This window comes from Leucoraja erinacea, chromosome 6 (genome assembly GCF_028641065.1).
Source record: "Leucoraja erinacea ecotype New England chromosome 6, Leri_hhj_1, whole genome shotgun sequence".
Lineage (NCBI taxonomy): Eukaryota > Metazoa > Chordata > Chondrichthyes > Rajiformes > Rajidae > Leucoraja > Leucoraja erinaceus.
Genome location: NC_073382.1, coordinates 553,101 through 568,919, shown reverse-complemented (window position 1 = coordinate 568,919; position 15,819 = coordinate 553,101). Strand labels below are relative to the sequence as shown.

Sequence of the window (15,819 nt, the reverse complement as noted above, 5' to 3'; positions counted from 1 at the left end):
CATTTTTTGGTACCGGTACAATGATGGATTTTTTGAAGCAGGCAGGGACCACGGACTTGTCCAGGGAGAGGTTGAATAATGTAGTGAGCACTGGAGCTAGCTGCGTAGCACAGGACTTGAGTACTCGCCCCGAGATGCCATCGGGGCCTGTAGCTTTTCTCGTGTTCACCCGTGTCAGAGCCCTCCTCACGTCGTGCTCGGACAGCGAGAATGTGTGCACATTCCTCCCTTCAGCTTCGGTAGCCAGCCCGCTGGCGGTATTGTCGATAGTCGGCAGACCTTGAGTGGTGTTGCCCCTCTCGAAACGAGCGTAAAAGGAGTTCAGGTCATCAGCTAGGGAGGTGCCGGCACATGCGGATGAGGGAGGGGTGCTCCGGTAGTTGGTTACAATCCGTAGCCCCTGCCACAGGCTTCTGGTGTCCTGCTGCTCCATCTGTAACTCCATCTTGTCTCTGTACCTTCTCTTTGCGTCCTTCACCGCCCTTCGCAGTCGGTAGGACTCTGCCTTGTAGACGTCCATGTTTCCTGATGCCAGGCCCGAGTTGTAGGCAGCGGTGCGAGCATTCAGGGCCACACGAACAGACCTGTCTACCCAGGGTTTTTGGTTCGGAAAGGTGCTTACCCTTACCGTGGGGACGATGTTGTCAGTTACTGTTGCGATGAAGTCCGTGACTGCTTCCGCGAACTCACTGACGTCACTGGAACTTGCTTCGAACATATTCCAGTCGACATCACTCAGTGCATCTTGCAGCATGGCCTCTGACTGGTCGGACCACCGCTTTACGTCCCTCGTCTCTACCGCTTCCCGAACTATCCTCTGTTTATACTCCGGCAACAGGAAAATGGCAGCGTGGTCAGATTTTCCTAGGGGAGGGAGTGAAACGGCCTTGTAGCCTTTCCTGAACGGTGTGTAGCAGTGGTCCAAAGTTCTCTCCCCCCTGGTGGCACACGTGATGTGTTGGTAGAAGTTCGGCATGACCTTCTTGAGATTTGATTTATTAAAATCTCCAGCCACCACCATAGCCGCATCCGGGTACTTGTTTTGATGTCGACATAGCACATCGTGTAGGGCCGATAGTGCCACGTCGGTGTCCGCCTGCGGTGGAATGTAGACGGCTGTGACGATCACTGAGCCGAACTCCCGGGGAAGGTAGAATGGGCGGCATGAGATCGTCAGGTGCTCCAGGTCCGGCGAGCAGGAACGGGAAAGCATCTTGATATTTCCAGGGTTGCACCAGTTGTTATTGGTCATGAAGCAGACTCCTCCACCCTTGGATTTCCCAGATGCTTCTGTTCTGTCAGCACGGTGGACAGTGAAGGACTCGGTTGGGCAGATTACCTGATCCGGAATCAGTGAGGTCAGCCATGTTTCAGTCAGGCAGAGGATGTTGCAGTCCCTTATGTCCCGCTGGAATCTGATCCTCGCCCTGAGGTCATCCAGCTTGTTTTCCAGGGACTGGACATTCGCCAGAAGAATGCCGGGCAGAGGGGGACGAAAGGCTTGGGCTTTCAGCCTATTCCGAATCCCCCCCCTGCTTCCCTCGATGTTTTCTCCGGGTTTTTCCTTGCAGCCGAGCTCCCTTTGTTGTTGCAGCAGCTTCTGCTGATCTCTGCTGGCCATGCTGGATCAGTAAGTACAGAGTTTAAAAAGTCTCCGTTTGCCCTGGAGTTTAGATTTAAGAGGGTTTCCCTGTCATACTTTGTTAGTACTAGGGAGTTAGAACTTAGAATTAAGTTAAAAAGGAACATAAAAGTTAAAAACACACACAATTTTCACGGAGCTGCCACAACGGCGACTGGACAGGGCCGCGCCATTTAAAAACATTTTTTTTTTTTTCAATTTCATAAGTTTTTTGGACTAAATGATTTTATCCTATCTAGTCCTATCTTATCTAATTTTCTCTTCCAACCTTCTAGTACTGATCAAGCCTTTCTGTTATCGAAGAAGAAGGGATTAGTAGCTTTTCGTGATTTGTTTTAGGATGGTTGTTTTATGTCTTTCGAACAACTCTCCAATAAATATAATTTAACTAATTCACACTTTTTTAGATATTTACAAATTAGACATTTTTTGAAGGCTACTCTACCCTTTTCTCCACGACCACATCAAACCGTAATTTTGGAAACATTTTTACATTTGAACCCGTATCAGAAAGGATTAATAACGACTATTTATGAGTTGATTTTGAAATTACAAATATATATATTTGATAAAATTAAGAATGACTGGGAAAGAGAACTCCAAATTTCTCTATCTATAGAGAAATGGGAGAGGATTCTTCAATTAGTCAATACCTCTTCAATGTGTGCAAGACACGCTCTGATATAATTCAAGGTGGTTCACAGAGTTCATATGTCAAAAGATAAGTCCGCTCGTTTTTAGGGTCATATAAATCCTACCTGTGACAGATGTAACTCTGAAGTGGCCTCACTGACCCATATGTTTTGGTCCTGCCCTCTTTTGGGAAAATATTGGAAGAGGCTCAATATTGAGGAGGCTCAAGAAAGCCCACCTGTCCCCCCGGATCCTGACCAACTTTTACCGCTGTACCATAGAGAGTATCCTGACCACCTGCTTCACGGTATGGTACAGCAGCTGCACTGCTGCGGACAGGAAGGCACTACAACGGGTGGTGAAAACCGCGCAGCACATCATCGGTGCCCCGCTCCCTGCCATGGATGCCCTCCACCGAAAACGGTGTCTGAGACGGGCTGGGAAGATCATCAAAGACCCCTCACACCCCAACCATGGACTGTTTGCCCTCCTCCCATCAGGGAGGCGGTACAGGAGCCTCAGGTCACGTACTAGTAGGATGAGGAACAGCTTCTACAACAACACAATCACATTGCTGAACTCGGAGTCCCGCCGATAGATTTCTCTGGTCCCTCCGTCCCCATTGTTTAATTATTCTGTATTTCTTGATTATTCTGTATCTTCTCTCTTTCTATTTTTTTTTCCTTATGTACAACTACTACGGACTGACGCAAAACTGCATTTCGTTGTACTCATACTTGTATTTGTGCGATGACATTAAAGTTGAATTGAACTGAATTGAATTGAAATAAATTTTTGATACTATTTCTGTAGTCTTAGGTAGTGATTTACAACCTCATCCTATTACTGCAATTTTTGGGCTACCAATGTTAGATTCTATTCATTTGTCCCGTTCCGCCCATCGGCTGATTGCTTTTACCACATTAATCGCCAGAAGATCTATTTTATTTAAATGGAAAGACTCCAACCCTCCGACCACACTCCATTGGGTGAAATTCTATCTATCTATCTATCTATCTATCTATCTATCTATCTATCTATCTATCTCTATCTATCTTCTATCTTTAAACTCTGTGCCTGACGACTGGCTGCCTTTCTGCCTTTTGATTCGTGCCCAATACTCGCAGATGTCCAATCGGAACGGCCGATGCTCGCAGATGTCCAATCGGAACGGCCGATGCTCGCAGATGTCCAATCGGAATGGATCCTTTTACTTTCTTCCTTTGATTCACTGCCACGCCGAATCCAGACGCTCAATCTCCCAGGTCTTTTCCATTTCGGTGGAGATTTCGCTTTTCTTTCTAAGTATCCGCTCCTCATTACATTTCGTCGCCTTTAAGTACACGTTTTTAATCAAATCCTTCTCCCCCCCCCCCCCACTCACTCATTTTGTCGCCTCCTGCTGGCCAGCGACCATAACGGCTGCTGGCGCCCGCATTTCAACCTCAAGAGACGCCATTTAATTCGGCCTTTCAAGAACGGCTTCAGTTCGAGGGCCACGTCTCCCGTGGGGGCTGCGGGTAGGGAACGGCTACGGGTAGGGAACGGCTGCGTTGGGGGAGCAGACCCAACGGGTCTGCCATTGGTCTAGTATACTTTTAAAACTCTGTGTGTATGTGGGTGTATGTCATTTTTTTTGTCTTTGATTCGTTACTCCGCGAAAACCAGACGCAAAAAAGCTGAGATTTTTACCATTTCGCTAGTGATTTTAGTTTTACATTTGCTCATCCATTCCTCATTAAATTTAGTTATTTTACTATACACGTTTTTTAAAAAATCGTGTGCCCCGCGCGACCATAACGGCTGCTGCTGCCCGGCTCTCCTTCCCCCCACTCCCGGCCCGACTCTGCCCCCCTGCTGCTTTTTGCCGTCCTCGCTGGCGGCCCCAGACTCACTCGGCATCACGCCCGCCCGCCCACTCCACCCTCCCCCCCCCTCCCCGTACTTGGGATCTGAAGCACCGAGGATACGAGGCCATGGAGCTGAGGCTCACTCTGAGGCCGACGGTTACTAGGCGGCCCAACCCCTCTCCTCCCTTTTTAATATTATATCAATGGGGGTGGTTAGTGTGTGTGTGTGAGGGGTGTTTAGTGTGTGTGAGAGGTTGGTTAGTGTCGCCCCCCCTCCCCTCGCCGCCCCCTCCCCTCGCAACCGCGCGTTGCGGGAACAGACCCAATGGGTCTGCACTTGGTCTAGTCATGTTTAAATTTAGAAAAAATCAGGAGTGACATTATTGAACCCTTGGTTTTTTTTTCTTCTTTGTTGCTTCCTTTTGTCTTTTTTTTCTTCTTTTCATCTTTGTGTTTTTTTTCTACATATATAAGTTTTCTTTTAAACATTTAACTACATTTACATAGAGACCGGGAGGTCTATATTCAATGTGTATTTTGACACTGGACTCGTATTTAGATTATACCTGTTATTAATGTAATCTTGATCCCTATGTATCAATATCATTGTTATGTTTATCATTATTCTTTTTTTTTGTTGTTGTTTTTTTTGTTTTGTTTTTGTTTTTTGGGGGGAAAAATACAATAAAAAGAATTTAAAAGAAAAGAAAGAAGTTTGAAACTGAGCGCGTGTTCCTGGCACTTACTGCAGTCTACTCTAGTCAGGTCCTGCTCTCTGTTGTCTCCTAGATTCCTCCCAGGGATCACTGTATTTGATGCTCTTACATAAAGTCTGGATTGCCTTGCCTGATCTTTGTACTGTGTTTTAAGGTTGTAAGATCATAAGGAATAGGTGTAGAATTAGGTCATTTGGCCCATTAAGCCAACTCCACCATTCAATCATGCCCGATCTAACTCTCATATTCCTAACCCCATTCTCCTGACATATCCCCATTACATCTGAACGATTGTACAAATCAAGAATCTATCTATCTCTGCCTTAAAAATATCATGGTCTTCCATGGCAAAGAATTCCACAGATTCATCACCCTCTGAATAAATACATTTCTTCTCATCTCCTTCCTAAAAGAATGTCCTTTAATTCTGAGGCTATGCCCTCTAGTCACTGACTGTCCCACTGGTTGAAACATCCTCTCCACATCCACTCTACCCAAGCCTTTCACTATTGAGAATCAGAATCGGAATCAGAATCAGAATCTGATTTTATTCGCCAAGTATGTTTTGCAACATGCGAGGAATTTCACTGGCCAGGTCAATCATACTATTAAAAGCAACAGACTCAAAAACACATTTTAACATGAACATCCACCACAGTGACTCCTACACATTCCTCACTGTGATGGAAGGCGAAGTAAAGTTCAAGTCCTTCCTTTGGTTCTTCCTCGGTCAGGGGCCTCGAGCCCTCCGTTGACGGGATGATCTTGACTCCCGTAGTCGGCGGCGTTCGGGCCCTCCGCATCGAGGCGATCAGCTCCCGCATCGGGGGGGGTTGTCAGCTCCCCCGCGCCGAGCGATCAAATCCTCCCGAGACTGCGAACCCTTGATGGTAAGTCCGCGGACCACGGTGGGAGCGATCTCAGGCAAGGGATCCGCTCCGATGTTAAGTCCGCGCCCCGCGGTAGGGCTCATGACATCCGAGGCGGCTTCCAGCCCCAGCGATGGTAGGCCGCAGAGCCCCGGAGAATGTGATCCGAAAATCAATCACATCTCCAGGGAAGGTAAGAACTTGAAAAAAAGTTTCCCCCAATCCCCCCTCCCTCCCCCCACATAAAACAAAGTACATTAAAACAAACACTTACCAGATGCTAAATTCTGCTTGTTTCACAGAGTTCCCCCCTCATTATTCTAAACTCCAGCGAGTATTGGCCCAGTGCTGACAAATGCTCATCATAGGTTAATCCTTACCAATAACAAGTGGTTTGCTCCAGTCACTCCAGATATGGCTTTCAAAACATTTATCGTTCACCGTTGCTCTCACGTGCAGTGAATATTTTTTTGTGTGATCCCTGGTGATTATATGATTTGTGGAAGTCACATTTTGAAGCTGAGAGAAAAAAAACACAATGGTCACTGATTCATTACATTGACATGAGTGACGAAAGCAAAGACAGCTCACCTTAAATTCGCTGCCTCTAGAAATGAGCTAATATCATCAAAATCCCACACCTCCCCGCCCACGTTCACATCTCTACTGCTACCATCGGGAAGAAAGTCCAGGAGTCTGAGAAATGTTACCTCAAGATTCTAGAACAGCTTCTTCCCATCAATTATTAGGCTCTTAAACAACCCTGCACAATGCTATAGGACTTTGAAGATAAGACACAAAAAGCTGGAGTAACTGCATGGGTCATGCGGCATCTCTGAAGAAAAGGTACAGGTGAATTTTCGGGTTTGAGGCCGTCCTTCAGATTGAGAGTCAGGGGAAAGGGGAACGAGAGATATAGAAGGCACGTAGAAGAAATGAATGAAAGATACGCAGGAAACAGTGATGATCAAGGAAAGGTGGGGCCCACAATGGTCCACATTCACTGTATCCTGACTTTTTAGTATTCGGTAAGTAAGATTCAATGAGATCCCCCCCCCCCAAACACCAGCTCCTACAGGAACGGTGTGGTGTGTAAGCTGGTGGGGTCAGAGTGAGCCAATTGTTGGGTCTAGCCACCTGGTGCAGGTGGGAGATGGCAAGACAGAGACACCTGGTGGCGATAGTCAGATATGAGAGAGTTCATGTGTAAGAAGGAACTGCAGATGCTGGTTTGAACCAAAGATAGACACATAAAGCTGGAGTAACTCAGCAGGTCAGACATCATCGACCAAAGGCAGATACAAATAGCTGGAGTAACTCAGCGGGTCAAGCAGCATCTCTGGAGAGAAGGAATGAGTGACGTTTCGGGTAAAGACCCTTCTTCCGTCTGGTGAAGGGTGTTGACCCAAAACGTCACCTTCACTCCAAAGATGCTTCCTGTCCCACTGAATTACTCCGACTTTTTGTGTCAATCTTGTGGGAGAGTTTAGTTTCTTGTCACGTGTACCGAGGTACAGTGAAAAGCTTTTGCTGCGTGCTAACCAGTCAGCGGAAAGACAACACATGATTACAATCGAGCCATTCGCAGTTTACAGATGCATGATAAGGGAATAACGTGTGGTGCAAAGTACAACCCGGAAAGTCTGATCAAAGATGGTCCGAGGGTCACCAATGAGGTAAATGTTAGTTCAGCACTGCTCGCTAGTTATTGGTAGGATGGTTCAGCTGCCTGATAACAGCTGGGACGAAACTGTCCATCAATCTGGAGGTGTGCGTTTACACACTTCTATACCTTTTCACCGATGGTTGAGGGGAGAAGAGGGAGCGGCCAGGGTCATTGATGATGCTGCTGGCCTTGCCGAGGTAGCGTGAGATATAAATGGAGTCAATGGAAGGGAAGGGTTGGTCTATGTGATGGTCTGGGCTGCGTCCACAATTCACTGCAATATCTTGCAGTTGTTCAGATGAACACATTCAAAAGTGACTTATCGGCCGGTCTCATTTAGGCGATTTTTTTAGGCGACTAGTCTGTCGCCACATGGTCGCCGGGGTGTCGCCTGTATGATCGTGAGTTGTCCCCTCAGTTGCCCAAAGATTTGTAGCGTCTTTCTGGTCGGAGGCTGTCGGCGACAGTGGGTTTGACGCCAATGAGCGCAGCTTGACTTCTCCTGACGTAGGCGCTGTCGTAGTTGTCGCCAGGTTAACGTAGGTTGTCGCCGATGTTGACTTCGTTTTTGTTTTGTTGTTAAAGTAAAGATTCGATTTCAAATTTTATGTCGAGAGGGGGGTCCAGTCGCTGATTTTTCAGCGATCTGCTACGACCATGACTGTCACCGGCAGTCGCCTAAAAGTAGCCTAAGTGGGACAAGCCCAATAGTGTCTAACTAATCTACAGAAGTGTCACGTAATGCATATCTTATGGAAAGGTAGAAAAACAAATGCAAAACTACAGGCACCGGGCACAGTTACTCTACCTCCTGCCTTCCCAATAGCATGATTAAAGGGCCTGTCCCACTTGGACTTCCTGGTCCACAAGTTTAGAAGACCTTTAGATGAGTTGAAAAAAATGTCAAGGTCATGTTGACTCGCCAAAGTAAAAGACTTCCTACGACTATGTCTACGACCTCCCACGATTAGCATCACGACCTACTACGACCCACCTACGACCTACCTACGAGTAAACAGTATCGATTTTTCCATGCCAATTTTTTTTACTCGTAGACATATTTTATCAGGTTGGGACCTACTTGAGGCCACGAGTACGCGGAGACCATTCACGAGCACGAGGAAGAGTTACGAAGACCTCCTACCACCTTGTGGTGACCATGCTGCGAGTACGGGTCAAGGGTAAACTCGGCAGAGGTCGCCAATTAGGTCGTACAAGTGGGACGGGGCTTAAGCAGAAGACATCTCATAAACAGTCACCATACTTGGGGAGATAGACATACAGTGCTGGAGGAACTCAGCAGAACAGGCAGCATTCCTGGAGAAAAGGTCTAGGTGAAATTTCGGGTCAGGACCCTTTTTCTGTCTGACGATGGGTTCGAACCCGAAACATCACCAATCCTTTTCCCCCAGTGTCTGACGAAGGGTTTAGACACAAAATGTCACCTATTCCTTTTTCCAACATTCTGAAGGATTCCAACCCGACACATCACCTATCATTTTACTCCGGTCTGAAGAAAGGTCACAAACTAAAAATGTCACCTATTCCTTTTCTCCAAAGAAGCTGCCTGACTTACTGAATTCCTCCAGCACTTTGTGTCTATCTTGATACAAACCAGCATCTGCAGTTCTTTATTCCCACTTGTTTCATCAATCTTGCAGACCATGGATTATCGGTCGTGCTTTGCAGAGACAGGCTTCTCTGTGTGGAGATCCTAGTTAGACTCAGCTACATGTGGTGGGCCACATTGTTCACAAGATATATTCGATTCTGAGTTTAGAAGGATGAGGCGGGACCACGCTGAAAAATTATCGAATAGCTAAAGGCCTAGATAGATTGGTGTGGAATGGATGTTTCCATAAGTAGGAGAGTCTAGGACCAGAGATAATAGCCTCAGTTAAAGATACGAAGGAGATGAGGAAGAATTTGTTTCGTCAGAGGGTGATGAATTGATGGAATTCATTGCCACAGACAGCAGTGGAAGCCAAGTCAATGGATATTTTTTAAGGCAGAGATAGATATTCTTGATTAGTGCGGGTGTCAGGGACATCCATCCTTAGATTAGTTTAGTTTATTTTACAGAGATACAGCGCTGAAACAGGCCCATTGGCCCACCGAGTCCGCGGAGACCAGCGACCCCCTCGCTCACAGTTAACACGATCCGACACACTAGGGACAAATTACCAGTTTTGTTAACCAAGCCGATTAGCCTGTAAACCTGTACGTCTTTGGAGCGTGGGAGGAAACCAGAGCACCCGGAGAAAACTCACACAGGTCACGGGGAGAACGTACAAACTCCGTAAAGACAGCACCCATAGTCAGGATCGAACCCGGGTCTCTGGCACTGTAAGGCAGCAACTCTACCGCTGCTCCACCGTGCCGCTCCTGATCCTTATCCCAACTGCCAAGCAACACAAGTAACGAGTACTTGAGTAGCTGATCATAGTTAAATTCCCACACCTGGGATAAAGTAAACACTTACTTACCAATGTGTTTCCATCATTCAAATTTGTGCAGTTTAATTGAAACGTGTAACAATCGGTAGTTAAATCAACTTTTGGAAGTGTCCATTTGACCTCATCCGTGCTTTTGTCGATCATGACATTTATTGGACTGTCGAGTTTAACTGCAAAAAGAGAAGTTATTTCAAAGTCACAGCATGGTTGAGACACATCAGAAACAACTCTAAAATGTCACGTGGAATCTTAATGTCGCTTTATTGTTCAACTCCTACTTCTTCATACGACAATTAAACACTTTTGACTCTTGACACCTCTGTAAATCGCATGCACACCATTTTTGGGAGGTCAACTCGTTCCCCATAAGAGGGTGATGGCTCTGCTATCTACACTCATCTTGTCCAGGTGAGGTGAGAAATGCAAAAGGTACTGGCACATAACACAAAAGGAGGCACACGAGATTGCAGATGGTGCAATCCTGTGCAACGGAACAAGAGCCTTCTTCATAAGTTCATAAGTTATAGCCTCTTTTTTAAGACAGAGACAGATAGATTAGTACGGGTGTCTGGGGTTATGGAGAGAAGGCAGGAGAATAGGGTTAAGAGGCATGATTGAATGGCGGAGTAGCCTTGATGGACGAATGGCCTAATTCTATTCCCCTCACATGACCTTATGACCTTATGAATTTGGTACATTTTTAAAATTCTAAGATTATGAGGTCACTCAGAGACTTGATTAACAATGAAACTACGTCTTGATCACAGATTGGAGCTCAGTAAGACTTAATAAGGTCACAAACAGCATGAGATGATTATCGGAATAGACTTGATGGGCCGAATGGCCTAATTCTTCTCCTATCACTTCTGACCTGATGACCTTATCTCCGCCTTAAGAGTATACATTGACTTTGGCCTCCACAGCCGCCTGTGGCAATGAATTCCACAGATTCACCACCCTCAGCCTGATGAAGGATCCTGACCCGAAAAGTCGTGTTCCCGTTCCCCTCCACAGATGCAGCCTGACCTGCTGAGTTCTTCCAGCACTTTGTCCTTTGCCCATAACACAGAAGAGTATCTGTAACTATGTCTGTACAAATGGGTGTCAGAGGTTATGGGGAGAAGGCAGGAGAATGGGAGTTGAGAGGGATTGCTAGATCAGCCATGATTGAATAGCAGAGCAGACTTGTTGGGCTGAATGCCCTAACTCTGCTCCCATGTCTTTGGTTCTTTTGCAGTTTTAACAGGGCCTCCAAGCTTTGACCACGTTCCTTGGCCATTACAGGCAAAGATTCTAAGTTCTTCTGAATCAACGTAACAACCTGTGCCTGTCGCCCAGTTCCTCAACAAACATCTTCGCAAACACATTACTACAATCTACAAAGGAGATAGTGAGCGACTTCAAGAGGTGAAGTGGTACACATAGCCTGGTTTGCATTGACGACACTAAAGTAGAGATGGTTAAAATCTTTAAAGGCTTCGGAATAAATGTCACCAATGTCCTGGACCACCCATGTTGAAGCAATGGCCATGAAAGCACACCAACGCCTCTACTTCCTTAGAAGTCCTAGGAAGTTCAGCATGTGCCTAACAACTTTCACCACCAACCTCTACAGCATTTTATTGGGATGTATCACAGCTTGGTTTGTGAACAGCTCCATACAAGACCGAGAGAAATTGTGGACGCAGCCCAGACCATCACACAAACCAACCTCCCTTCCATTGAAGGTACACAAAGAAATGCTGGAGAAACTCTGCGGGTGCAGCAGCATCTATGGAGCGAAGTAAATAGGCAACTTTTCGGGCCGCAACCCTTCTTCAGACTCCTTCTCCTCCTTCTCCCTTCCATTGACTCCATTTATACCTTACGCTGCCTCGGCAAGGCCAGCAGCATAATCAAGGATGAGTCACAACCTGGCCATTCTCTCTTCTCCCCTCTCCCATCAGGCAAAAGTAAGAGAAGTGTGAAAACGCACACCTCCAGATTCAGGGACAGTTTCTTCCCAGCTGTTATCAGGCAAATGAACTATCCTACCAACAACTAGAGGGCAGTCATGAGCTACTATCTATCACACAGGAGACCCTCAGACTATCTTTGATCAGACTTTACTGGGCACTATATGCTATTCACGTTATTTTCTTATCATGTATCTGTAAACTGTGGATGACTCGATTGTAATCATGTTGAGAAGACTGGATAGACTCGGCTTGTACTCGCTAGAATTTAGAAGATTGAGGAGGGGAATCGTATAGAAACTTATAAAATTCTTAAGGGGTTGGATGGGCTAGATGCAGGCAGATTGTTCCAGATGTTGGGGAAGTCCAGAAAAAGGGGTCACAGTTTAAGGATAAGGGGGAAATCTTTTAGGACCGAGATGAGGAAAACTTTTTTCACACAGAGAGTGGTGAATCTCTGAAATTCTCTGCTACAGAAGGTAGTTGAGGCCAGTTCATTGGCTATATTTAAGTGGGAGTTAGATGTGGCCCTTGTGGCTAAAGGGATCAGGGGGTATGGAGAGAAGGCAGGTACAGGATACTGAGTCGGATGATCAGCCATGATCATACTGAATGGCGGTGCAGGCTCGAAGGGCCAAATGGCCTACTCCTGCACCTATTTTCTATGTTTCTATGTCTATGTATTGTCCTTCTGCTGACTGGTTAGCACACAATAAAAGCTTTTAACTGTACCTTGGTACATGTGACAATAAACTAAACTCAAACTCAAATCAATTATGATCCACCAGAAAAAACCCCCATGCAAAATGCCTTACAGAAATTGAATGGGTTCACTATTCTGCAATACGGCAATTTGGCGTCCATGTTCGTTTCACTGATACAGATGATAATCTCGATGGTATCATCAATGCGAATATTTTCGTTGACACAGCCAATGTTCCTCCCTCCATCCACCAGGTAATCTGCGCAGTTGTACACATCGGATGGGTTTTGCTCCCTTAAAAAGAAAATTGAGAAGTAAACTCTACAAAATAAAGACGGATAGGTCTGCACAGATCGACAGGGGAACGGGACAGACAGAGAGAGAGAGACACCTGACCCTTCCATATCTCTGTGGCTCCCTCTCCCCTGACTCTCAGTCTGAAGAAGGTCTTGACCCCTGAGCATTTATCGGTACGGGGCCTGTACTCGCTGGAATTTAGAAGAATGAGGGGGGTTCCTCATTAAAACGTACAGAATAGTGAAATAGTGAATTGTGAAAGGCTTGGTTGGAGTGGATGTGGAGAGGATGTTTCCAATAATGGGAGAGTCTAGGACTGGAGGTCATAGCCTCAGAAATAAAGGACGTTCCTTTTGGAAGGAGATGAGGAGGGATTTCTTTAATCAGAGGGTGGTGAATCTGTGGAATTCTTTGCAACAGAAAGCTGCGGAGGCCGACTATTGATATTTTTAAGGCAGAGATAGATAGATTCTTGTTATAGTACAGGTGTCAGGGGTTATGGGGAGAAGGCAGGAGAATGGGGTTAGGAGGGAGAGATAGAATAGCAATGATCGAATGGCGGAGTAGACGTGATGGGCCGAATAGCCTAATTCTGGTCCCATCACTTGTGACCTTGTGTCCTTATGGCCCGAAACGTCACCCATTCCAACTCTCCAGAGAAGCTGCCTGTCCCACTGGAGTTACTCCAGCATTTGTTTTTTTTTGGGGGGGGAGAGAGAGACTGAGAGTGAGAGGGAGAGGAGAGGGAGGAGGAGGAGGAGGAGGAGGGAGGGGGGGGGGGGGGGGGGGGGGGAGGGGGGGGGGGGGGGGGGGGGGGGGGGGGGGGGGGGGGGGGAGGGGGAATTGGAGGGGGAGGGAGAGAAAAGGGGGGAGGGGGAGGAAGAGGGGGAGAGGGGGAGAGGGGAACAGGGGGAGAGGGAGGGATATGGATGGATGGATGGCCAGTGAGTAGATGGTGGTGAATCTGTGGAATTCTTTGCCACAAAAAGCTGTGGAGGCCAAGTCAGTGGATATATTTAACACAGAGATACGTAAGGGCCTATCCCACCAGCATGCGATTGTATGCGTCTAGCGCGACCAAACGTGGTTGCTTGAGGCGTACGGCCTCGCGGAGCCGGTCCCACTACCAACCACGGAGCCGTCTGGAGTTGTGCGGGGCTGGTCCCGACATCATACTCACCAATCAGCTGGGCAAGAGGCGGGCCGACAGAATTTGGACGTCGCACGGCGTCGGGGGTTACGTCATCACGTAACGGCACGCCGCGCGGTGACGTCATCGCGCAACTCCACGCGCGAGGCGTACGCCGTCATGACGCTGCATACGGCATCAAGACGCTGCGTATGGGGTCAAGACGCTGCATACGGCGTCGAGACACTGCGTACGGCCATCGAGGTGCTGCGTACAGCCTCAATGCGGCTGCGGGCCGACAGGCTGTTGCCGCGCGGAATTTTTCAGAGCCCCGCGTGATGTCGGGACCAGCCCCGCACAACTCCATACGGCTCCGGCGATCAAAGTGGGACCGGCCCCACGAGTCCGTACGGCTCAAGCGACCACGTTAGGTCACGCTAGCCACATGCTCGTGGGACAGGCCTTTTAGATTCTTGATTAGTAAGGGAGTCAAGTGTTATGGGGAGAATGCAGGAGAATGGGGCTAGGAGGTAGAGAGGGATCAGCCGTGATTGAATGGCGCAATAGGCTTGATGGGCAGAATGGCCTAATTCCACAGATTCACAACTCTGGCTGAAAAGGTTTTCCCTCATCTCAGTCCTAAATGACCGATCCCTTTTTCTTAAACTGTGACCCCTAGTTCTGGTTTATTGGTCGGTATAGACTCGGTGGGTCAAAGGTCCTGTTTCCATGCAGCATCTTTCAATCAGACAGGTCGGTATTTCAATGGATAAATTAAAAGATAGATAAATAGAATAAACAGGCACAAAGACATATAATGAAAGAAAGGGTTGACTGGGCTGGTATTCACTGGAATTTAGAAGGATGAGAGGATATCTTATAGAAACATATAAGATTCTTAAAGGATTGGACAGGCTAGATGCCGGAAAAAGATTCCCGTTGTTGGGGGTGTCCAGAACCAGGGGTCACAGTTTAAGAATAAGGGGTCGGCCATTTAGGACTGAGATGAGGAAAAACTTTTCCACCCAGAAAGTTGTGAATCTGTGGAATTCTCTGCTACAGGAGTCAGTGGAGGCCAATTCACTGGATGTTTTCAAGATTAACTCTAAATTAACTCTAATTTAGCTCTGAGGTCTAAAGGAATCAAGGGATAGGGGGAAAAGCAGAAATGGGGTACTGACTTTAGATGATCAGCCATGATAATATTGAATGGCATTGGTGGCTCGAAGGGCCGAATGGCCTACTCTTGTACATTTTTCTCTGTTTCTATGGCAGGTGAGACTGACAACAGGCAGTGAGAAGGTAAATAGATAAATAGGTAAAGAAAGCAAACTGGATAGATTGGTTGGTGGATGGATAAATGAACAAAGAGAGACATAAACACGGTGGCGCAGCGATAGAATTGCCGCCGTACAGCGCCAGGTCCCGGGTTCGATCCTGATCAAGGGTGCTGTCTGTACGGATGTTTATACATTCTCCCTGTGACCACATGGGTTTTCTCAGGGTGCTCCGATTTCTTCCTACATTCCAAAGACGTAGAGTTTTTGCAGGTTCATTATAAATTGCCCTTGGTGTGTTGGATAGAACTAGTGCACAGGTGATCGCCGGATGGCCTGGACTTGGTGGGCCGAAGGGCCTGTCTCCACACTGTATTGCTAAACTGAATTAACTAAATGGAATCACACACACACACACACACACACACAACAACAACAACAAACTAGAATGCAACACAAATGGACAGGTGAACATAATGCTGAGAACCAGTAAAAGATCGAACAAAATGTTGTCAAACTGGAAAGGGTACAGACAAAATGTATGAAGATGTTGCCAGGACTAGAGGGTCTGGGATATAGAGAGAGGTTGAGTAAGCTGGGACTCTATTCCTTGGAGCGCAAGAGGA

At 47.0% G+C, this 15,819-nt stretch overlaps 1 protein-coding gene across 1 annotated transcript in view; it reads right to left on the bottom strand.

Annotated features, from left to right (window-relative positions):
• Window positions 1-15,819, bottom strand: part of LOC129697818 (interleukin-13 receptor subunit alpha-2-like) — a 67,262-nt gene that overhangs the window by 21,270 nt on the left and 30,173 nt on the right. The window contains exons 6-8 of the mRNA XM_055636448.1: window positions 12,603-12,784; window positions 9,863-10,002; window positions 6,091-6,229 (exon numbers count right to left, since the gene is read on the bottom strand). Of these exons, the coding sequence (XP_055492423.1) occupies window positions 6,091-6,229; window positions 9,863-10,002; window positions 12,603-12,784 (461 nt within the window). The remainder of the gene's footprint in view (window positions 1-6,090; window positions 6,230-9,862; window positions 10,003-12,602; window positions 12,785-15,819) is intronic.